Consider the following 24,461-nt stretch of genomic DNA (forward strand, 5'->3'; position numbering starts at 1 on the left):
CAATGACTACCAAATGACTTGGGGCTAATACAGATACATTCTTGTATTCTCTGAACAGAATGACAGGAATTGATTTGTCTTTAAGGGTTATTTATTGTGCATGAACAATCTTAGCCATCTGTTAGTTCTTGTCTTACCATATGGCTACTCTATATTAGCTCCTCAAAATTCTTTCCATGCTGCTTGCAAGTGGCATCATTGTTCAAGAATATTTTAAATAAAAAATATTTTCTTTGGCTGGGATATTTATTGATACGTTGAAAATAAAATACTGTATGTGTATGTATGTATGTACAATTATCTTTTACTTCTTGAGTGTTTATATTTATTCTCCCAGTTGTTAGTTATATATCCTTGTCCAAAAGTAATTCAAAAATCTTCTCTGACAAATTTTTCACAAATTCTGATGAGCCTGGTAACATGCAAACATCTACAATTCTTGTAACATGTTACCCCTATTGCAATCATGTGTCAATACTGAACCAGAAATGCAATACTATTTGATGTACAATGATATATAACAGCTGACTTTCAAAGAAAGTGAAGGGTCAAATATGTGCTAAGTACTACAACAAAGTAATTGACAAGACCTACAAGACATAAAAATATTATCCCCTATTATCCCCACAGTGAACCATCAACCTATATTGATTTTAACAATTTGAGTGGAGATATATACAATAATAAATAGACTAGCTTTCTATTAATATTGTAAGTATTTCTAGAATGGTCAGAAAGTTGTCTGCAATTGATCTTATTGCACTTGATAATGTAAACCAGCGTATAATGACATTTTTGTTAATCTGGAGCACCCTACTTATCCAGTTATTTGTTTTATTTTTCAGTGACAATCGTCAGTGGAATTTTAATGTTTATTTTGTTTGTATCTGAACTCAATTACTATCTGACAAAAGAGGTGAGTTTCAATTCTTGCTTTTTTCAATACACTATTTCTGTTAAGGGACATGATTTATCTAAGTAAAATGCAGTACACATTTAGATACGTGAAAGATGGAATACATTTTTGGAACTGAAAATTTCACTGACAAATCACAGTTATTTACCATTTTCATGTTTCTATCAGATGCTGCTTATTACTGAGCAGAAATGCGTAACACTACTCCCAAAATTCACCAGAAAAATCCTTTAAGGGACAAAGTCAGCCATTTTTCGTGAATTTGTTTGATGCAAGATACTACATATATTGTTTGACATGTTGAAAGATACTGAATAAATGGGTGACCATGCCTATATTCGACCCCGGTTTTAGACAAATTAAATGAAACCATTGCAGAAAATGAATTAATGATCATGACCATTAATTTATTTTTGCAATGGTTTCATGTATCGTGTCTAAAACCGGGGTCAAATATATGCATGGTCACCAATTCATTCAGTATCTTTCAACATGTCAAACAATATCAGTAGTACCTGGTATCAAACAAAATTCATTAAAAATGGCCGACTTTGTCCCTTTCAGACCAAAATTCATAGCAAGTAACATGACAGTAATTGTAATTTGGTATAATGATATCATTAAGTGCTGAGAAATTCTGTCTTGAAAACTTTTGTCAATTAATTGGTTTTTTGACAGTTAGTTAGATGACATTAATTGTCAGACTTTAATTTTTGACAATTTATCCAAATTATGATTTGTTAATTTTTCCAACATCTATTTTCATTTTCTTCACAGGTTATACCAGAGTTGTATGTGGATTCATCAAGAGGAGAAAAAATGAGGATTAATTTAGATATAACATTTCCAAATTTAGCATGTGGATGTAAGTATGGAGGATTGCTAGTCTGGTCATTGCTACCATGACAACCATCTGTACAACAGTTCTAATTTGAATAAAAAGGACATGCTTTATTCTATTGACTGTAGCCCAAGAGATTACATGATGGTAGTACAAATGAACCCATGTGTGTACAAACACGTACGGAAATACACACACATGGGCGTTTATGCACGTTGGTTTGTTTGTATCATGGTCCATTCAAATTCCGGGTTTTACCCATTTCCGTGTGTTTCAAAAGAACAAATGAAAAGCTACTAGTACCTAAAGCTATGGACACTGTCTATCAGGGTCCTATGCTCACGTGAATATTCTCTGTCAATTGATAGGGGCTATGCTTACCGGCAAGGTCTCAATGTGTACTGGTAGGGTCTATGCTTGCAGTCAGGGTCTATGCTTACTTGCAAAGTCTGTGCTTACTGGCAGGGTCTATGCTTACTTGCAGGGTCTATGCTTACTGGCAGGGTCTATGCTTTCTGGCAGGGTCTATTTGCAAGGTCTGTGCTTACTGGCAGGGTCTATGCTTACTGGTAGGGTTTATGCTTACCGGCAGGGTCTATGCTTACTTGGGGGGTCTATGCTTACTGGCAGGGTCTATGTTTGCTAGCAGGGTCTATGCTTACTGGCAGGGTCTATGCTTACTGGCAGGATCCGTGCTTACTTGCGGGGTCTATGTTTACTGGCGGGGTCTATGCTTACTGGCAGGATTTATGTTTTCTGGCAGGATCTATGTTTACTGGCAGGGTCTATGTTTACTGGCAGGGTCTGTGTTTACTGGCAGGGTCTAGGCTTACTGGCAGGGTCTATGCTTACTGGGGGGGGGGGGGGTCTATGCTTACTGGCAGGGTCTATGTTTACTGGCAGGGTCTATGTTTACTGGCAGGATCTGTGTTTACTGGCAGGGTCTATGTTTACTGGCGGGGTCTATGCTTACTGGCCGGATCTGTGTTTACTGGCAGGGTCTATGTTTACTGGCAGGATCTGTGTTTACTGGCAGGATCTATGTTTACTGGCAGGGTCTATGTTTACTGGCAGGATCTGTGTTTACTGGCAGGGTCTATGCTTACTGGCAGGGTCTATGCTTACTGGCAGGATCTGTGTTTACTGGCAGGATCTATGTTTACTGGCAGGGTCTATATTTACTGGCAGGATCTATGCTTACTGGCAGGATCTATGTTTACTGGCAGGGTCTATGTTTACTGGCAGGGTCTATGCTTACTGGCAGGATCTATGTTTACTGGCAGGGTCTATGTTTACTGGCAGGGTCTATGCTTACTGGCAGGGTCTCTGTTTCCTTCTGTCATTAGAATGAAACAAACCACAGAGAATCAAATAGTGTTGAGTAATATCTTGCTTGCTTGTATGTCAATGATAACTCACATTACAACTGATGTTACATTCTCAATGTTTTAGTATCGTACTGCTAGGAAACTCATGCTTTGTATGAATTTGGATCAAGCTATACATTTGTAGCACAGAAAGGTCAACCATCAATCCAGTTTGACTTCATCTGTTACAAAAACACCCTGGTTTTCTCAAAACCAGCATTTGATAACTACAAAACTACAGTATAGTGTCTTATAGACTTAATTGTTTCACCAATCACTCAGGAAGGTTTATTCTGATGCTAGACAATTTAAATAAATTACTTGTACTGGTGAATGGCTATTGTAAAGAATTTCTGAAAGGGAGCGGACCATCAAAACCCGGCCTGTGGGACTTTTGTTTTCAAGCAATGTATTTCCATGCGTGATAATTAGATGCATCGCATCAACATAGGAACAACATTCAAATTTTATGATTTACATTATGACAGATATGTTTTAACTTTCATCAATCACCAGTGTACCTTTGATACAGTGTTATGGTCCCATACAACCTTTGATACAGTGTTATGGTCCCATACAACCTTTGATACAGTGTTATGGTCCCATACAACCTTTGATACAGTGTTATGGTCCCATACAACCTTTGATACAGTGTTATGGTCCCATACAACCTTTGAGCGCAATTCTGATGACCCCCTCCCTTTAATCGACTCGTTTTGTGAAGAAGTATTTTTGAGTAAATCTTTACTGCTATATTATAATACAAATCACATATGTCAGGCACTAGAATGAGATAAATCTTACTTAAATCATCATTTTAAGTAACTCCAAAGTTGAAAATGACTTCAGAAGTTGAAAATTACTCAAGAAGTTGAAAATGAATATTGTCCTATGATCACACTTGTCATATGTAAATTACAACTGGTCATGATATATTCATAACCATTCACTGTATGACATCAAAACTGGTCATGATATATTCATATCCATTCACGGTATGACATCAAAACTGGTCATGATATTCATATCTATTCACAGTAAAACATTACTAAGTCCCTGAGACATTTTTGTTTACAACATTACATTGGCCCTCCCTAAACCACTAAATGATTAACAGTGTAATTGGTAGTACCTGGTGTCTGGAATGGGTAAGCGTACCGTACTAGCATGCTACACCCGTCAGAATTGGTCCTAAACTGATAAATTTTTGAGTGAAACAATTTAATGAATCACTTTATCAAGTCATAGTATGCTGTCACTTGGTTCTATACATGTATCTTTGTCATGACATCTCTCCTTTTATTGACAATGCAGATCTTAGTATAGATGCAATGGATGTAGCTGGTGAACAACAATTGGATGTAGATCACAATATTTTTAAGAAAAGATTAGATAAAAGTGGAAAACCAATATCCAAACCTGAAAAAGAAGAACTTGGTGACCATGTTGATAAAGCCAAAGAGTTTGTTGATGTAAGCAACAGTTTTGAAAATTTGAATAAACTTTGTTAAAATTGAATTAACATATGACTGAATATTTTCAGTGTGATATTGCAAGTAGCAAAAGAAATTCACCTTCATTATTGACTGAGTATGTGTTCATGTAATAGCTGATATTTTTGATGTTTAAAGAATGACCTAACAGGGTCCAGAAAATTACAAACTTGTAATTTACTAATACTGTTACCTTGACGATGCAAAATCTAAAAATTTCCACAGAAACATTTTTAGAATGTAAATCCCTATATTTCATTCATGCACTTACAAAAAGATTCAATGTTTGATGCAGATAGCCACTGGGAAAGAAACGTTAGATCCGAATAGATGTGAAAGTTGCTATGGAGCTGAAACAAAAGAGTTAAAGTAAGTCTCTTTCTGTTGATAAATAAAACGCGGTCTTTTTTCATCGCTTGATTTGTAAATTTTATCAGGAACAACATTTTTTCTAGAAATGTGTCTCCGTTGCTTATTTTATCAAAGGCAAAATACAGCGATATCAAAATGATATCAAATAATCTGTGTACCATACAACATGTTTTTCTGAAAACATCTCTAATCCATTCTAGTTTTGAAACAGTCAACTTGAGGTCACTCTTACAAGATGCATGACTATTTGTAAACATTGTACTTGTAATAGTAATGTATTGATAGTGTTAATGTTAATTACTCTTACAAGATGCATGACTATTTGTAAACATTGTACTTGTAATAGTAATGTATTGATAGTGTTAATGTTAATTACTCTTACAAGATGCATGACTATTTGTAAACATTGTACTTGTAATAGTAATGTATTGATAGTGTTAATGTTAATTACTCTTACAAGATGCATGACTATTTGTAAACATTTACTTGTAATAGTAATGTATTGATAGTGTTAATGTGAATCACTCTTACAAGATGCATGACTATTTGTAAACATTGTACTTGTAATAGTAATGTATTGATAGTGTTAATGTTAATCACTCTTACAAGATGCATGACTATTTGTAAACATTGTACTTGTAATAGTAATGTATTGATAGTGTTAATGTTAATTACTCTTACAAGATGCATGACTATTTGTAAACATTGTACTTGTAATAGTAATGTATTGATAGTGTTAATGTTAATTACTCTTACAAGATGCATGACTATTTGTAAACATTGTACTTGTAATAGTAATGTATTGATAGTGTTAATGTTAATTACTCTTACAAGATGCATGACTATTTGTAAACATTGTACTTGTAATAGTAATGTATTGATAGTGTTAATGTCTCTTCTGCATGTCTCATAGGATGTTCAGAAGATACTAAAATACCAGTTTTCATTGTTAGTCTGGCTGTACTGTCCCTTACCTTTTCTGTGAATGTAGTTATTTACAAGTGTGTAAACACATTTATATGATGGGGTACAGAGGAACTCAACGATATAGAACAGAATCTAATTTAACTTCAGTGATATAAGAATTATTATTATACATGAACCATCGAGAACAATAGAATTCTGCGTGCGCTCAAAAAGCTGTACGGAATGCCCTTTCCGTAACACGTACGGTTTCCAGGCACCCCATCCCCTGCAGCTGTATCTGCGCGTTCACTGGTGAACGGTTTCAAGGGACCCATTGGATGAGTGCCAGAACATGTCTCGCGCGCGCTCTGTACGTATGTGTGTAGTGCACACACTCCTGAACTTGCAGAAGCGCATCCGAGATAGCATTCCACACTACAGGGGCACGATAAAATCAGAAGAAAAATTTTTGATATTGCACAAAAAGTCACTACTCTGACAATTTGATGCGCCAGTCAGTAATGTAAGATGTATAATAATAAGGTTATCACGAAAATACCGCAAAGGATGCTCTCGGACATTGGTGCCACACATTGCCCTCCGCTTTGCGATACACGGCGCCAATGTCCTCGTGCATTGTTTGTGGTATTTTCGTAATAACCTCATAATATCCTGTTACTACCAAATGCCTTGACAAATTATGTGTCTCACTTGTGTCTTAGGTGTTGTAATTCTTGTGAAGATGTTCGAGAAGCTTACAGGCGTAAAGGCTGGGCCTTCAACAATGCTGAGGGAATTGAACAGTGTAAGAGAGAAGGCTGGTCGGATAAATTTAAATCACAAAAAGGAGAAGGCTGTCAAGTCTATGGCCATTTAGAAGTCAATAAGGTTTGTTATATTAGCACCCAGTCTATGGTCATTTAGAAGTCAACATCGCCTTGTTATTTGCAATCAGTCTATGGTCATTTTAAAGTCAATAAGGTTTGTTACTTTTTTATTTGCCACCAGTCTGTGATTATTAAAGCTGCGGTTACACGTGTATTTTTTTAAACCTGAGGGGATCTGATTAGTCGCTCTGTAAATATTCCTTATCAGCTATCTAAAGAATTTACGCGTCAATCAATAAGGTATGAATTTAGATTGGGTCAAGCATCCTCAGCGGTATTCACTGGACCAGAGAACAATCGCCAGCTCGATATGGCGGACACAAAAATTGGGCAGCTACATGTACTGTCTACCTGACGTACAATTGTAATGCTTCACTTTCATTTCTAGGTTGCTGGGAATGTGCATTTTGCTCCAGGGAAAAGTTTTCAACAACACCACGTCCATGTTCATGACTTGCAGCCATTTTCCGGTGAAAAGGTAACTTGCAATGACATACTTAGATGCACATTCAAGTACACTGTACAACATACATTTCTGTCGGTTTACCTGTGTATGTTGTCTTTTGTAGAAAAAATCAAACTGCACAGCTTCATGAAGATCTTATTTAGATAGAATGCACCTCAGGACAGATAACGAAACTCAAGTTTCTACAATACTGTTTTGGCCTACCACTTTGTGGGGTCTCATTTTGCAGCTTATTGAGTGTATAAGATTTCAATGCTAACTTTAGTGAAAAATCAGGAATTTTATTCCCCCATAGAGATAACACAGGGGTGGCAATCATTTTGAATTTCAACTATTGTTAAATATTGGGTAATTTGTTTCTCAAGTATCAAAACTTGCAAGGTGTCCTCTGATTTTCACTCTTGATTTTTGAAAGTTTGAGCAAAAGTGTAAGTCTTTCATTTTTAAGTACATGGAGTTGTATCTTCATTGATACCTTCTGATTGGAATGTTCGCTGGCATTAAGGTGGCGGTAAAGGCTAGAGCGTCAGTTATAAACTTCAATAAAACTATAAAAATATAAAAGTAGTCAACATTCTCTGTGGTTATAATAAAACAAACTAGACATTAGGGGTCAAAGGCATTGCAGAGTTATAGCCTGTTGAAACTTCTGAAAAAGTGACCAAATAAGAGGAAGTTGGGGAGTCCTTAGTGTATTAACTATGGTAGAGGTCCCCTAGCTTTTAAAAAATGTTTGAAAAGGGGAAAGTCATTTTTTGCTGTTTTTCAGGAAAGTTTGACAAGGCAGTGCTTGCATTCAGAATGCGTGGCATTTTTAGATTCTTTGAGTGTCAAAGAGGTGTCAAAAGTGAGATTAACCAAAAAGACTGCTCTGTGACTTCAAAAGAGGGGTGCAAATATGGCTTGTTTTCAACATTTTTGACAGAATAACAGTTTTCCTACATAATTTTATGCCGATTTAATCCAACCTTTGAAATGAGATATGGACATGGAATTTTTACAGCCTATTAACAAGGTTACAGACAAGATGACTATGGCACAATTTTCCTGTATTTGAAGTACTTTTTGAAAAATCACATTTTGAAATTTGAAAGAATTTTTTAATAATTTTTTGATATGTAAACCCATGTAAAATCATAAAAACAAATTTTATTTACAAATCCTGCCGTACACATCTTACAATTAATAGTGTCAACATATTTATAACTAATTTGGTAGTATTAAGTACTATCCAATTATTATTAAATTCAAATATGTAAAACAATGTGAAAAATTAAATTTTAATATTTACTGGTGTCATATTTCAAAACCATGGCTGCAAATATACAATTTTTATATTCTTTGGAGAAAGTATTAAGTAAGGGAGTTATCCTGAAAATTTGAACTAAATATCTTGATTCTAACACTTGAAACTTGACATTAATCTGAGAAAAGAATTCTTGCAAAAATAGCCTTTACCGCCACCTTAACACTTCATCCGTCAGTGTTCCTGGCATTCAAACTTCATCCGTCAGTGTTCCTGGCAATCAAACTTCATCTGTCAATGTTTCCTGGCATTCAAACTTCATCCGTCAATGTTTCTGGCATTCAAACTTCATCCGTCAATGTTTGCTGGCATTCAAACTTCATCCATTAATGTTTGCTGGCATTCAAACTTTCATCCGTCAATGTTTCTGGCATTCAAACTTCATCCGTCAATGTTTCAGGCATTCAAACTTCATCCGTCAATGTTTGCTGGCATTCAAACTGCATCTGTCAATATTTCCTGGCATTCAAACTGCATCCATCAATGTTTCCTGGCATTCAAACTTCATGCGTCAATGTTTGCCGGCATTCAAACTTCATCAGTCAATGTTTGCTGGCATTCAAACTTCATCCGTCAATGTTCCTGGCATTCAAACTTCATCCGTCAATGTTTGCTGGCATTCAAACTTCATCTGTCAATGTTTCAGGCATTCAAACTTCATCCGTCATTGTTTGCTGGCATTCAAACTGCATCCGTCAATGTTTCCTGGCATTCAAACTTCATCCGTCAATGTTTCCTGGCATTCAAACTTCATGCGTCAATGTTTGCTGGCATTCAAACTTCATCCGTCAATGTTTCTGGCATTCAAACTTTATCCGTCAATGTTTCAGGCATTCAAACTTAATCCGTCAATGTTTCAGGCATTCAAACTTCATCCGTCAATGTTTGCTGGCATTCAAACTTCATCCGTCAATGTTTCAGGCATTCAAACTTCATCCGTCAATGTTTGCTGGCATTCAAACTGCATCCGTCAATGTTTCCTGGCATTCAAACTTCATCTGTCAATGTTTCCTGGCATTCAAACTTCATGCGTCAATGTTTCTGGCATTCAAACTTTATCCGTCAATGTTTCTGGCATTCAAACTTTATCCGTCAATGTTTCAGGCATTCAAACTTCATCCGTCAATGTTTGCTGGCATTTAAACTTCATCAGTCAATGTTTGCTGGCATTCAAACTTCATCCATCAATGTTCCTGGTATTCAAACTTCATCCGTCAATGTTTGCTGGCATTCAAACTTCATCTGTCAATGTTTCAGGCATTCAAACTTCATCCGTCATTGTTTGCTAGCATTCAAACTGCATCTGTCAATGTTTCCTGGCATTCAAACTGCATCCGTCAATGTTTCTGGCATTCAAACTTCATGCGTCAATGTTTGCTGGCATTCAAACTTCATCCGTCAATGTTTCTGGCATTCAAACTTTATCCGTCAATGTTTCAGGCATTCAAACTTTATCTGTCAATGTTTCAGGCATTCAAACTTTATCCGTCAATGTTTCTGGCATTCAAACTTCATCCGTCAATGTTTCAGGCATTCAAACTTCATCCGTCAATGTTTGCTGGCATTCAAACTGCATCCGTCAATGTTTCCTGGCATTCAAACTTCATCCGTCAATGTTTCCTGGCATTCAAACTTCATGCGTCAATGTTTGCTGGCATTCAAACTTCATCCGTCAATGTTTCTGGCATTCAAACTTTATCCGTCAATGTTTCAGGCATTCAAACTTCATCCGTCAATGTTTGCTGGCATTCAAACTTCATCCCTCAATGTTTGCTGGCATTCAAACTTCATCCCTCAATGTTTCTGGCATTCAAACTTCATCTCTCCACCAAATAAAATGGAGTAAAGCTGAGTGGTTGCGTGGTACACCGAAGCATTTGCTGTATTCCACTTTGCTTAAGATCTTGTCTTCTGCTGTACATTTGAGTTTTCCCTGATTCAATACTGTGTACACTCCATAAACAAGACCTTTTGAAGAGAATTAATTTATTCATTTTGATTAATATTTCATATGGTATTTAATAAAAAAATAAATATAATGCAAAGATCATTGCTCACTCCACCATTCCTACAAATTTGTCGTTTAGTTCACTACACTCAGTGTGACAGTTTTCGGACAACCTCGGTTTTCGGACATGCTGTTGATTGTACTCACTTCGCTCTGTATTGATAGCGTTTTACAAGTCATGTGACTGCATATTAAGTCAGGTGACGCTGTTGCCCCGTTTTGGATATTTTTTTTTCTGAAGAAGCTATTTTGGGCCACAAACTTGGCGAAGTTAGCCACACCGCACGATACAAGGTGTCGAACACAACACACAGAGAGAGCCATGTCAGATATCTAAGTGCCATGCACGTTGAAATATAGTTGCGTCGTCCATGGATTAAACATAACTAATTTATCACATATTTTTACAAACAGTTTTCTGAACACATCAAAATTGAAAATTGAGGGTTTGAAGTTTCAAAATATCAATATTTATCCCCTATAATCACATTCCAAATACGACGTCTGAACACTGCGATAGCAGTCCGATTATTACGCACTCAACATGGGGTCAACAATTTGGCAACTTTGTCCCCCTAAATACTACTTTTTCCCATTAACAGTTTGAGGATAAACACAATAAAGTTTCGAAGGGTATGGTAATAAGATTTTGTGCTGCTCGTCATTTATGAAACGGCTTTGAGCGAAATTCACTACCCTGTCCAAAAACTGTCACACTGAGTGTAGCCTGCACTGCTTATGATTTCAAAAGATACCACTGCAATGATTTTTCAGTTCTATCAACGCTGTTCTGTACAAAATAATTGGAGGAAAATACTTAACTTGAAGATACAGCCACTTGCTGCTTGCTGTTCAATTCACCGTTTCTCTGAATTACACCTTGCAATCAGTTCATTACATTTGTCTCTGTTTTATAATTTTCTTTTTTTCCAGTTCAATCTGAGTCATCAAATCAATCACATGTCATTTGGGAATAAATATCCTGGGATGGAAAACCCTCTGGATAATTCAAAAGTTACATCAATCAAAGGTAAGTTGCTTGAATTCGCCGGACAATACTGAACTTATCTGAATGAAAGAGTCAAAAAACGCTAACACAAGTTGGTATGTATGATAAAATATTATTTAGGGAGAGGAGGATAAGATGTGAGTGAAATGAATCCACATTGTTGGAAATTTTTTTCAGGCACTACCTTGCTGTGCATCTGAGGAGACTGACAATTTGTTTGTTTGGTGTTAGATAATTGCAATCTTTAATCTGTTCAGATGTATCAGTTCAGTGCGACTCAAAAATATCATGTGACCAGATTCTGAATCGGTAAACGTGCAATTTTCCTTCACATTGTGAGAAGTAATAACGATGGTGTTGGGAGGAGATCATCAAATGACTGTGAGAATCAAGTCAGTAATTAGTGATCTTTAATTGAAGATCAAGAGTGTACTTCAGATTGTAACTCTTTATGACGAATATAACCAATGGAATATTGTATGGATAGTTCATATTACTCTATCCAGGTAACTTCAAACACGCCACAACGTAATCTTTCTATTTTGTATAAAGACATCTGTTTTTTATTAAATCAAAGAAACCCACAACGTAGACATTATTATGGACATGTAATATCATGAAATAATAACAATAAACAAAGCAATCAACAAGAGATGATGATTTGGATGTTGTTGCAGTTTGAAGATATTTTCAGTCCATTTTCTGCAGCTTGCATTAACACTGTGAAGTACGTGTTGGTTTACAAGTGAAATAGACCGTGACGTTACCCATTCCTCGCACTACAATGCCATATTTCAGATTTCTGACGTCAACAGGACATTGACACTTTCGATACAAAACCTGACATACTGCAGCTCTTCATTCAATTCTCTGTTTCATTATTTAGTTATTTTCTGCCGTCTATAAAGTCACAAATGAGGATGATGTGTTAGCATCTTATCCCACTGCCTATCGCCATAAATAAACCAAATGTTCCTCCACCAGACACCATCGTCTTGCCCACTGTGCCAAGTAATTCTCTTCCTCTAAGTCCATACCTGTAAATAAATATTCCTTTTTTCATAAAATTCCGTCTGAGTTGTCTGTTCAGTGTTGTTGTGCTGATGAAAACATTTTGAAAGTTATTTGATTTGGCAACAAGACACAGGGCTGTATGTGACTGTGGGTGCCATAGGCTGTACCATGCTGATCATTTGTTAATTGAACTTTCACGGTTGTAAATCCAGAAGTGTAGGACTATAGTTGTTACATAACAACATTAAATATCATCTCAACCGATTTGATATCTGTGAATCTACAGATGTTCAGAGTTAATAGGATTCACTTGTATGCAATCATAATGGCAAAAGCAGGAAATAAAACCAAAAAGTGGTGAATTCTACAAATAATAAATGCAAATGTGTACATGAGCACTGTTATTGTGTTGTCATGAGATGAGATGTTTAACAAAGAGGCCAGTCATGTAGTACCATACCTTAGTGCACTAAAGCCTCCAAAGATAGCACCAGATCCAAAACCAACTGCACATCCTAACATAAAACCCATTTTAATTCTGTCAAAGCAACTTGGACCACCTCCACGCTGTACCGGTACAGGCATCGTCTGCAGGATAAAATGTGCCAAAAATTGGAAATTATCATTTTGAAAGTTAGAGACTATTCAGTATTTGTTGTGGGTTTAACTTTGACCACCCAAATTAATAGTCATTTGGCTTTTCCTGGGCATTACTCACTGGCCATTGCCACTTGTTCACCGCACCATCTACAAAAAATCTCCAGAGTTTAATAATTCAATTTCACAATCGCCTGACCATCAATGCAACAGTCTACTGAAGTTCACAGCATACTTCTAAATCACAGGTCATGGACTTCCAGAACTATAGTCTCTCTGTTGATTGTTGACTGACACTTTGAAGTTTCGAGAACATTCAGACCACAATGTAGCTTATATCTTTCTAATTTACATGAAGGGGGGAGGGGCCAGGTAATACAAAAACACCAAAAAAAATATGTCAGTACGTCTGATACCGTATAACTCATTTGATTTTAGATCAGCATTGATGCAAATTAGAACAACCGATACTACAGTTATTGATCGTTACAAAACGGTTGAATCTGTGTAGGTTACGTGTAGCTGCAGTACAGAAGCTCGAAGTTTTGCCAAGGATTGTAGTCAGACATGCAACCCTTGGCAAAAGCGTGAGCTTCTGAACTGCAGCTTGGCTTTGTGCAGAATTTTCGATTCAAGGTCGGCGTGTACTTGAGCCGTCGAAATTTACGCAAACCGATCCCATCAATTTTATGTCGAGAACTCAATGGGAGAACCAGTTTCTATCCCCGCTGTGTGAGCCAGACCTAAAATTGGTTTCAAGGAAACGAACTTGCGATTTGTTGCATGACGTCGGACCGAGGTAAGGTTGGATGGACGATTTGTACTGCTGTCATGCCCGAATATTATAGATACTTAGGGGTTATTACACGAATTCTCGTGATGTGTCCGTATTTTGACGAGTTGGGACACATCACGAGAATACGACGCGGTATCGCCCTAACTTCGTGTAATAACCCCTTTATCATACATGCATGCTTTGGTTATGACCGTTTTCCTACAGACGCTCCGAAATTAGCGACGAATTCAACTTGAAATCGACCTTGCTTCCTTCAGGCTGTACTTATAAAAAGTTGGTTGCTAAGGAGTGATGACAACCGTATCACTTCTTGATATTATTCCGCTATTGGGCCATTCAACTTCAAAGGAGGGTTTATGGAGCACTTTTAAAGCAAAAAATTTAAATATTACGATGTCGACACAGGTTTTCACAATTTGAAGAAGATTTATTTTTAGTTAAAAATGACGGTGGATGTAAAACATAGGCTGGAGTGTGTAAAATGGGTGTGTTTTCGTGTTTTGATACATAACCTCATCCCTGCGTGATGAGGCGCCAAAATCGGGTCAAAATACTCGCGCCACGCTCAAACTCTATCGAGTATGAACAGCTGAGAGCACAGAGCAAGCAGCTCTGTGACATCTATGAATGCACATACAGTAAGTGGATATAATACCCGTACCAGTCAGTTTATCTCGAAGAATTATACATGTTCCCAGACGTCAAATATGCCGAATTTACCATCTTAGTAAGCGGATTAGTGAAAACATGAAGTGAGTACACTGTAAGCTGTAGTGTCGTAACTCGTTCGTGATTTTGTTGCTGTACGAATAAAACATTTCAAAGGTATTTCCGTCGTCTGCTCGTATATATATTTTCATTCCTGGCTTGCCTAAATAGAACTAAACTTCCTTTAACAACCTAAGCGAAAGTTTGACTTTCCCTAGATGGTACATTGTATCTGAAACCCGCACCGCATCGGTGCCAAAAGACACGATAATGACCTGTGCACTGACAGGTACAAATCGGAAATATCATGTGCACCTTCAACCTTGTCTGTCGCGAGTATTTTCACAACAGAATTTTGACCATAATCATAATGACGTTTCTGATTGTCATTTGTCTTATTCGCTCAGCTGTTTTATATGTACATATACCAACGATGGTCATGCATACAGCGAAGGTCACGCGTACGCGTCGCTGTAAGTAGTTTAGTTACAGTGAAAATATAATTCGTATTTTCACTAGTTAAATATGGGCTCATATCAGTATCGTCTGAACAATAGAAGAATGGCAATACAGGCATAGCATGTATGATAAAATACAGTCATGCCAGTTCGATGAAGGAGATTTTTGCGTTTTGTAAGTTTTGTATCGTCATTCTGTCAAATTTCCTGTCATATGAGGTGCCAAAATGGTAAGTGCGCCACAACTTGTTGTCTGGAATTGTAAATACACGTATTGTTGTCGATCGGTCACTGTACTAACTGTAGGGCCCGCTCTGGCTCGTTAGTTCCAGGGAACCATGCACGACAGAATGTACGGTGCACGTAACACATATACCAAGTGTGATCCGGCGAGTTCGTTTTTACGCGAAACAACGGTCATGTTCAAATTTCAGTGGAACTGACTTACCGTCTACTAGACCCGTCTGGGTAGAAATCTAACGTCACGAGGGAGACCGCGTATTGACACTGTCTGTATTTTCGTTTATGGTCGCGGAGAGCATTGACTTTAGTCAGCCATGTTTTATGATAACCTTTCCCATAAGTCATTGCGTTTATGCTTCCGGGTTATATAATGGCTATGCTTTTATCATATAGACTATTTACACCTTTCACGTGACCCGTTGGCTTGGTGGTCTAGTGGTATGATTCTCGCTTCGGGTGCGAGAGGTCACGGGTTCGATTCCCGTCCAAGCCCTGAACTTTTTGTCGTCTCATTTTACAATTGAAAGGAATTTCACGCTGAATCAGCGGCAGTTGAATGTGTAATTAGTAATTTCCGTGTTCTTTGTGGGTTGGAGTAGCCGCCCTTATTGTACGAATGCACACACTAGGAATGTGATAATGCTTAATGTGTTGCATAACAGTTCGGGTCGATATTCAAATTGACTCCGCCTGAAACAGCGGACAAGACATTGACGTAGGCTATTAGATGTTTGTTGGGATTGCCCGACAAAGGTGAACGTGGCAACGCCAGTATGTGCATTGTTACATCGTGTAAGCTCATGTAGACACAGTATTGAATTTCACAGGTGACATGAAGAAAATGAGAGAGATAACCTGATTTGTAATCATGATTTACTTATAATAATTGGTAACATGTCCAAAAAAGTTTTTCTCTGTAAATAAAAGGAATGAAAAAATGTGTGAAGCACTGTAAATGCTAACATATTTACATGTAATGTTTCAGCCTTTCACATCAAGAGATCAATTTTAAAATGTGCTCTTTAATATATTTTGTAAGAAACTTCTCAAAGACAGCCTTTATGTATATCAGGTGCTGAATTGTGCACATATTTAGATGGCATTTAGAAAATAAATGCATCAGTATGGCATTTGTGATGTTGAAAGGTGGAGATTTAGTTCCTTTAGTTTGATGGTGTATGTGTGGTGTGGCGTGTGATCAGCAGTATTCAAGAAGTGACCCAGATCTTTTACAGTTGATAATTTATGGTGTTACCAAGGGACAAGTGTGGTGTTGACAGTGGGTCAAACTTTAGGTACCCTAAATTCAGATGCTCAGTTGAACAGAACAAACCATGTCTCATAAGTACAGTTGCAGAGAAGTTCCACAAAACTGCTTCACCATCTATTGAGTCTACATTAAGTTATCTACTTCAATGGTGTTTTGCTAGTCAGTATCATTCACTCATAGACATGTAGGAAGTGTCATTCATCTGACAGTGTATTGGTCAACCCGTCATTTCTGAAATACAGTTTTATGAATAAAAACCTCAGGCAATTTTTAAACAAACATGATTTCCATTATATTCTCAATACCCGTTGTGTTTTCAGGTTCAACAATGTACCAGTATTTTGTGAAAATAGTTCCAACAACATACACAAATATAAATGGGCATTCAACAAGATCCAATCAGTTCTCATGCACAAAACATGAAAAAGTTGTCAGTACATCATTAGCATCAGCGTCTGGTGAACACGGTCTTCCTGGAGTATTTGTACTTTATGAATTTGCACCGATAATGGTCAAATACACAGAAAAACACAGGTAGGTTTATCTACCATCAGAGACTTGGTACAGATGTTTTGAAACATGTGTCTAAATGTTAAAAAGTCATGGCTTATTTACTTATGGCTCTTCCATGAAATTACTACATCCTGACAAAAATGTTAACTTGAGTTATTGTAGACTGAATCTTTCAGTCTAGAGTTATTGCAGAGTGTGTTAAATGTCACCATAAATAAATCGTTTTAAACGGATAGTTACAGGACCGTGGGTGCACAATGGGGGAATTACTGATGACGTAGCCATTTGCATACACTGGGCGGGAACTTTTGAATTCTCATAGCATCGTTTTGAACATATGAGAAATTTGAATAATTATAATAGGCACTTTCGTGACATATGCAAAGAGGGGTCAAACGGTCGTACAGGGAACACATTTTGAAACATAAGCATTCTCTGACAAAAAAACGGAACATTTTTACAGTTTATATTTGACTCAGATTTAGTTGCTATATATTCACAGACATCATATGCAAGATTCAATGACAATGATGGCCTGAAACATGGGAAAATTATGGGATTCTGGGACCAAATATGGCACGACCGATCAGTAGCGTGGCTTTTTTATATTTGCATAGATTGACGATAATCTGGCTTTTATAGGGCAAGTTCCTATTTAAACTTAAAATGCTGTGTCTTAAAGCTGCCAGGAATTCCTTTGTATTAAGACCAAGGAGCAAAAAAAATATCAGAATTTCTGGACAAGAGAGTTGAAAATGTTTCCTTCTTTATATAAATTTGTCATTCAATGGTATGACATTGTTTGATTGAAAACTAGTTGTGATAAAGACGTGCTTATTTATGCAAATGTATGCAAATCAACTGATTTCATGGCTTCTCTTTTCTCCCAATTTCAAGATTCCCAAAGAATTTAACTCCACTCTGGCTGGGTCAAGTTTTTTGAAATTTTCACATTATGTTCAAAATGCTATATAACGAAACAACTATGTTGTTTGACAATAAAGTTCTTACATTTTGGATAAGAGGCATTTTAATTTTGCTAATCATGTGTTTAATCACTTTTTTGAGTGCCAGTCTTTCAACCCATGCCATTTTAGAATAAGGATAGATAATGCTAAATAATATAGTCATTGTTTTCTACATGTACTCTTCTTTCAAGTGAAATATTACATTTCAGAGAATAGTGTCAAGTTTTTATAACTTAAATTAATTTTGATCATTAATACCAAAATTGAGGTGTTTTACCCCAAATATATACCCACTTCATCCTTCGAGTAAACTACTGCTACCATACTAAACTTTAGATTCTCTGCTTTTTGAAAATATATAGTATGAGGTGGTTTCTTTGTCATCTTAGGTGCCATGGATAATTAAAACATGCGCACATTAAATGCAACTTCTGTGTTTAGAGGGAGGGGGTTTGGCTGTATTTCGATTACCATGCGCAAAAATCGCACTACAAGTTTTCCTATCGCAACATCTCATTACACGTTTTTCTGTATCACAAAATATCGTGTGTGCCAGGCTAGTAAGGCACCGGCACTACACCAGCATCTATTTGACATACATGGGAATCAGTGCACGAGTAAAATAACATAATAATCATTTTGGATACACTGTTTCATTTCATTCTATTGGTTGAACTGAACAGAGAAGAAGGGATAAACCTATGTGGGGGGGATGGGGGTTGGTAGCGTATGCGTGATTTCATAGCAACGTAATCACCAATTGTTGGATGCAGATACCGAATGAGGCTTGGTTGGATTTTCGCACTTCCAAACTTTCGTGTAGGGGAGGGGGGAGGGGGATTTAGGACAAACGCACGTAGTTTCATTTACCGTGCGCATGTTTTAAATATCCATGGTCCCTTAGATGACAAATATTCCTTTGGGAAAAAAAACTGTTCACAACATGCAGTTCCACCTTAATGCAAGTGTGGACAGAGAGACTATTCATTGCAACAAGTCGTTCACTATGGAATAGAAATAACACAAGGACATTCACTGATTCTGCATTGACTTAAAAACTGGCACAAAATGCAATGTTGAAGTATTTGCATTTGATATTTGTGCATTTCCAAAAACAAATTTGAAAATCAGCCAAAGCTGAAGTTTCAATTAAAGCAAGAATTCTTCAAATTTAACCTGTTCTAATATCCTTTTCTTCCTAATTTCAGGTCATTTATGCATTTTTTAACTGGTGTATGTGCAATTGTTGGTGGTGTTTTTACAGGTCAGTGATTCTGAAAAATCCATATCTATTACTGTCTACTAGAAATCTATTATTGAACTATGATGTCATTGATTCAGAAATACTTTGCCATTTCATAACATCAGAACTGATAGTCACCTCAATGCCATTGGAACAAAGAGACAAACCTTGGACACTAAGTTCAGTTGAGGAAGTTGATAATGATATGAAAACATTAATTAAATCAATCTTTACTCACAAATATATGAATGAGTCTGTGATTTTAATGATTCATGTAAAAATCAGTGGAATATTTTGCAATAATGGAAGTCAATGATATCTACTGTAAAAAATTGTATCAATGAATCTTGCCTTTTTAGCCACAAGAGATTTACCTGAATAATATCACAGCTTAATGTCATTAATCGGGTTTATCGCAAATTACAAATTGAATCAAAATTTTCTGGTTTCATTCAGAAAATCCGTAGTTTTACTTCATTTCATTAAAATTGGCTGATCTTATTGATTCAATGCTTTATCATTCAGATATCAATAGTGTTTTTATTGTCATTTTTGTTACAATTCCTAGTCTTGTAGATTCAATAATTTATCATTTAGTTGTCAACGATATTTTCATTTTCAGTTACTGGTCTTATAGATTCAATGATTTACTGTTTGGATTATTTTCATTTTGTTATAGTCACTGGTCTTTATAGATTCAATGATTTATCATTTAGATATCAGTGTTTTGATTTTCATTTTGTTACAGTCACTGGTCTTTATAGATTCAATGATTTATCATTTAGATATCAGTGTTTTGATTTTCATTTTGTTACAGTTGCTGGTCTTATAGATTCAATGATATATCATTCAGATATCAATGTTTTTATTTTCATTTTGTTATAGTCACTGGTCTTATAGATTCAATGATATATCATTTAGATATCAATGTTTTTATTTTCATTTTGTTACAGTTGCTGGTCTTATAGATTCAATGATATATCATTTAGATATCAATGTTTTTATTTTCATTTTGTTACAGTTGCTGGTCTTATAGATTCAATGATTTATCATTTAGATATCAATGTTTTTATTTTCATTTTGTTACAGTTGCTGGTCTTATAGATTCAATGATATATCATTCAGATATCAATGTTTTTATTTTCATTTTTGTTACAGTTGCTGGTCTTATAGATTCAATGATTTATCATTCATCAAAGGCAATTCAGAAGAAGATTGACCTTGGGAAGGCAACGTAGTCCACACTGTCACATTTCCTAGATTACATCAATTCTGTTTCTTTCTTTTTTTCTAAATCTAGATTTATATTAATTTTTATCTCACATTTGGTATACCAATGTGAGGTTATTGTATAAGCTGAAGTCAGTGGCTTCTGTATGTATGTATGTATGTATGTATGTATGTATGTATGTATGTATGTAGTGTTATGTAGGTCATTTCCCCCACACTCATCATGACCTGAGTTCAATTAGTCTAGAACATTCTCAAGGTCACTGCCCTTGATGACCTCACAACCTTGAATTCAATTAGTCATGTTTGGAATGTTCTGGAAAGTTGATTAGTTGTGTAAGGGAGATAATTTTAGAACAGTAATTAGCATGTCAATAAAAGTTCTAGATTGTTCTTATATGCCTTTATAAAAGGGACGTGCACAGCTTCCAGTCAGACTTTTGGGATCGTGTCTCTTGTGTGTTACTAAACTCCAGCAGTAGTCATTCTCAAGACTTTTCAAGACCTTCACTGTCAACGCTGGATTTATACTGTGGTCTTTGTGCAGCTTCAAGCCTGCAAGCCAAAGGACTGTTCATTCATCCAACTGACTGTTACAACTCTGAGACTGGAGCTTTGCCGTCCCAGCTGAGATAAGTAGTCTGTACACTTTTAAAGCTTGTACTCTGTCCCTAACTTAGCAATTAGTTTTGTTTTCGTAATAAATTTGTTTAAACGGAAACTGCTGAGTTCACCCTTTGTTCGTTTTCTCTGCACGTAACAAATTGGGGGCTCGTCCGGGAGACGAATATTTTGAGCCGTTTGACAACATTTTGCCTGCCTTTTTTAAAAACTACAGTATACTTTGAACTCAGCGAAATTTAATCATGGCGGAATTTAAACCAGAGGAAATGGATGACCTTGATCAGGACACATTTGATTCCCTCAGAAAAGACGACCTCATTGCACTGGCCAATTTCCTTAAAGTAGAAGTCAAAAGATCTATGCGCAAGAGGGAAATACAGTACCGTATTGCCAAACATCTAGTTGATTTAGGCCAATTTGAGGAATCCACCCTGAAAGATTATGAGCCCGAGTCTACCTCTGAACTCAGAAAATTAGAATTAGAATTGCAGACAAATTTGGAGATCAAGAAACTAGAATTACAAATGGAAAAGAGAGACAGGCATTAGAAAAAGAAAAAATACAAATGCAATTAGAAATGGAAGAAAGACAGAGAGAGAAAGATAGGCAGGAAAGATTAGAAATGAAACGTTTGGAGCTTGGACAGTCAGGAAAATTCTTCCCTTCAGACAAGTTTGACATCACTAAGCATTTCAGGTTAGTTCCCCCTTTCCAAGAAAAGGATGTTGATAAATATTTCCTTCATTTTGAGAAAATTGCTCAGAGTCTGAGTTGGCCTAAGGAGTCCTGGTCTATGCTTTTGCAGAGTGCTTTGGTGGGTAAAGCCAGAGAAATTTACATTCAATTGTCAGTAGAGCAGGCTTCAGATTATGATTCTGTGAAGGAATTAATTCTCAAGGGCTATGAATTGGTGCCTGAAGCTTACCGTCAGAAATTTAGGGATTGTGAGAAGGTAAAAGATCAAACTTATGTTGAATTTGCTCGAACAAAAGAACAACTGTTTGATCGTTGGTGTTCTTCTGAAAAGGTTAGTCAGAATTATGACAAATTACGACAACTTGTTTTGATTGAGGAATTTAAAAGGTGCATCCGGAGTGACATCAAGACGTTTATCAATGGACAAAAGGCAGATACATTGGAGGTTGCTGCACGTTTGGCCGATGATTATTCATTGACCCACAAATCTTCATTTCTCAGCAAACCATCCCAGTCCTTTTCCTACAGAAACAATGCAGGTAAATTTAACTCCTCCTTTTCGTCCAAGAATTTTTCAAAGGACAGTAGGAAATCAAATGACAACAGTTCACAAAATTCAAGTAACACTTCCACATCATCAGATCCCAAGTCTCAATCTCCTTCTGACAAACAGTTCGGTACACTTTCTTGTAATTATTGCAAGAAAGACGGCCATTTAATGTCAGATTGTTTCAAATTGAAAAGAAAACGTGAAGGTCAAAGTAGTCAAAGTGGATCTAAGCCCACCGGCTTTATTTCTTCATCAACTCGATTAGAGTCTAATAATGTGTGCAACACATTTCTGAGGTTAAATCCCTCTCATCCCAATTAATGAGGTCAAGGTCAATTCTTCTCAAGATAGCATTATGGGTATTTTCGAACCATTTATTCATGATGGTTTTATATCACTTTCTAGTGATTTCTCTTCCGCTACCCCTGTCAAAATTTTAAGAGATACTGGGGCGTCCCAGTCTCTTTTGTTGGCAGATACCCTGCCGTTTTCTGAAAAGTCATTTTCAGGTTCTAAAGTTCTTATTAAGGGGGTAGATTGTAATGACTACATTCCTGTTCCTCTCCATAATGTCTATTTGTCTTCGGACTTTGTTTCTGGACCTGTGGCTTTAGGTATTAGGCCTTTTTTGCCTTTTGAAGGGATTCACCTTCTTCTTGGAAACGACCTTGCTGGGGACAAGGTCATTACTAATCCACTTGTGACTGATAATCCTACTTTAGATCAGGATCCAGAGCCAATTGAACAAGAGATACCCGATTTATTTCCTTCATGTGCCATTACTCGAGCCATGTCAAAGAAAACTTCCGAGAATCAAAATACTCTCAAAAATAATGTCACAGATGTTGACTTAAATGACACCTTTCTCAGTCAGGTGTTTGACACGGATCATTCCGTTATCCCTCGTGGATTTGAAACTTCCAGTAAAACTTCTGCTGACCAAAGTCAGACATTTTCTAGATCAAATCTCATTGCAGAACAACACAAAGACCCAGATATTTTGTCTTTGTTTGACAGGGTAGATGATGAAGGTAAAACTTCAGATAGCTCTGTTTCCTATTATACAAAGTCTGGTATTCTCATGCGTAAATGGAGACCTCCAGATGTTTTGGTTGATGACGATTGGGCTATAAAACATCAAATTGTGGTTCCAAAGCCCTACCATGCTGAAATATTGCGCCTAGCCCATGAAACCCCCTGGGCTGGTCACTTAGGAGTCAGGAAAACTTATCACAAAATTCTCAGTCACTTTATTGGCCTAATCTCAGGCAGGATGTAGCACATTTCTGTAAAACTTGTCACACATGTCAAGTGGTAGGAAAGCCAAATCAGACCATTCCAAAGGCCCCTTTACAGCCAATTCCTGCATTTCAAGAACCATTTAGTAGGATACTAATAGACTGTGTTGGGCCCCTACCAAAAACAAGATCAGGAAATGAGTACATGTTGACAATTATGTGTACATCAACCCGGTTCCCAGAAGCCAACCACTGAGAAACATAAAGACAAAGACTATAGTGAGAGCTTTAGTCAAATTTTTCACTTTATTTGGCCTCCCTAAATGTGTCCAGTCCGATCAAGGCTCCAACTTTATGTCTGGTATTTTTCAACAAGTAATGGATCAGCTAGGCATTAAACAGTATAGGTCATCCGCCTATCATCCAGAAAGTCAGGGTGCTCTTGAGCGATTCATCAAACTTTGAAAAACATGATTAGGACCTACTGTTTTGACACAGAGAAGCAGTGGGATGAAGGAATTCATTTTCTGCTCTTTGCTGTTAGAGAGTCAATTCAAGAGTCTCTTGGTTTTAGCCCATTTGAGCTTGTATTTGGACATACAGTCCGTGGCCCACTTAAGCTCGTTAAAGAGAAATTCCTATCAGACGATGATGATTGTCTGAATATTTTGCAATATGTGTCAGATTTTCGTACAAAACTCTCTAAAGCATGTGAATTAGCCAGAGAAAATCTTGAGTCATC

At 36.7% G+C, this 24,461-nt stretch overlaps 1 protein-coding gene and 1 non-coding gene across 3 annotated transcripts in view; both read left to right on the forward strand.

The window, feature by feature from the left end:
* The window catches only part of LOC139115082 (endoplasmic reticulum-Golgi intermediate compartment protein 3-like), a 30,944-nt gene extending 10,163 nt beyond the window's left edge, over positions 1 to 20,781 (forward strand). The window contains exons 2-11 of one of the 2 annotated variants that reach the window (XM_070676968.1): positions 846 to 916; positions 1,694 to 1,781; positions 4,439 to 4,596; positions 4,913 to 4,986; positions 6,618 to 6,783; positions 7,171 to 7,260; positions 11,496 to 11,592; positions 16,978 to 17,191; positions 19,347 to 19,402; positions 20,540 to 20,781. In XM_070676968.1, coding sequence (XP_070533069.1) covers positions 846 to 916; positions 1,694 to 1,781; positions 4,439 to 4,596; positions 4,913 to 4,986; positions 6,618 to 6,783; positions 7,171 to 7,260; positions 11,496 to 11,592; positions 16,978 to 17,191; positions 19,347 to 19,402; positions 20,540 to 20,619 — 1,094 coding nt within the window. In that variant the 3' untranslated portion in view covers positions 20,620 to 20,781. Of the gene's footprint in view, positions 1 to 845; positions 917 to 1,693; positions 1,782 to 4,438; positions 4,597 to 4,912; positions 4,987 to 6,617; positions 6,784 to 7,170; positions 7,261 to 11,495; positions 11,593 to 16,977; positions 17,192 to 19,346; positions 19,403 to 20,402; positions 20,502 to 20,539 lie in introns of those variants that run through there. The other variant, XM_070676967.1, reaches the window with a different exon arrangement.
* On the forward strand, positions 15,809 to 15,880 carry Trnap-cgg (transfer RNA proline (anticodon CGG)). The gene has a single exon. It is a non-coding gene; the product is annotated as a tRNA-Pro (tRNA).
* Positions 20,782 to 24,461: the final 3,680 nt, after the last annotated feature.

The sequence above is a fragment of the Ptychodera flava genome, chromosome 17 (assembly GCF_041260155.1).
Source record: "Ptychodera flava strain L36383 chromosome 17, AS_Pfla_20210202, whole genome shotgun sequence".
Taxonomy (NCBI): domain Eukaryota; kingdom Metazoa; phylum Hemichordata; class Enteropneusta; family Ptychoderidae; genus Ptychodera; species Ptychodera flava.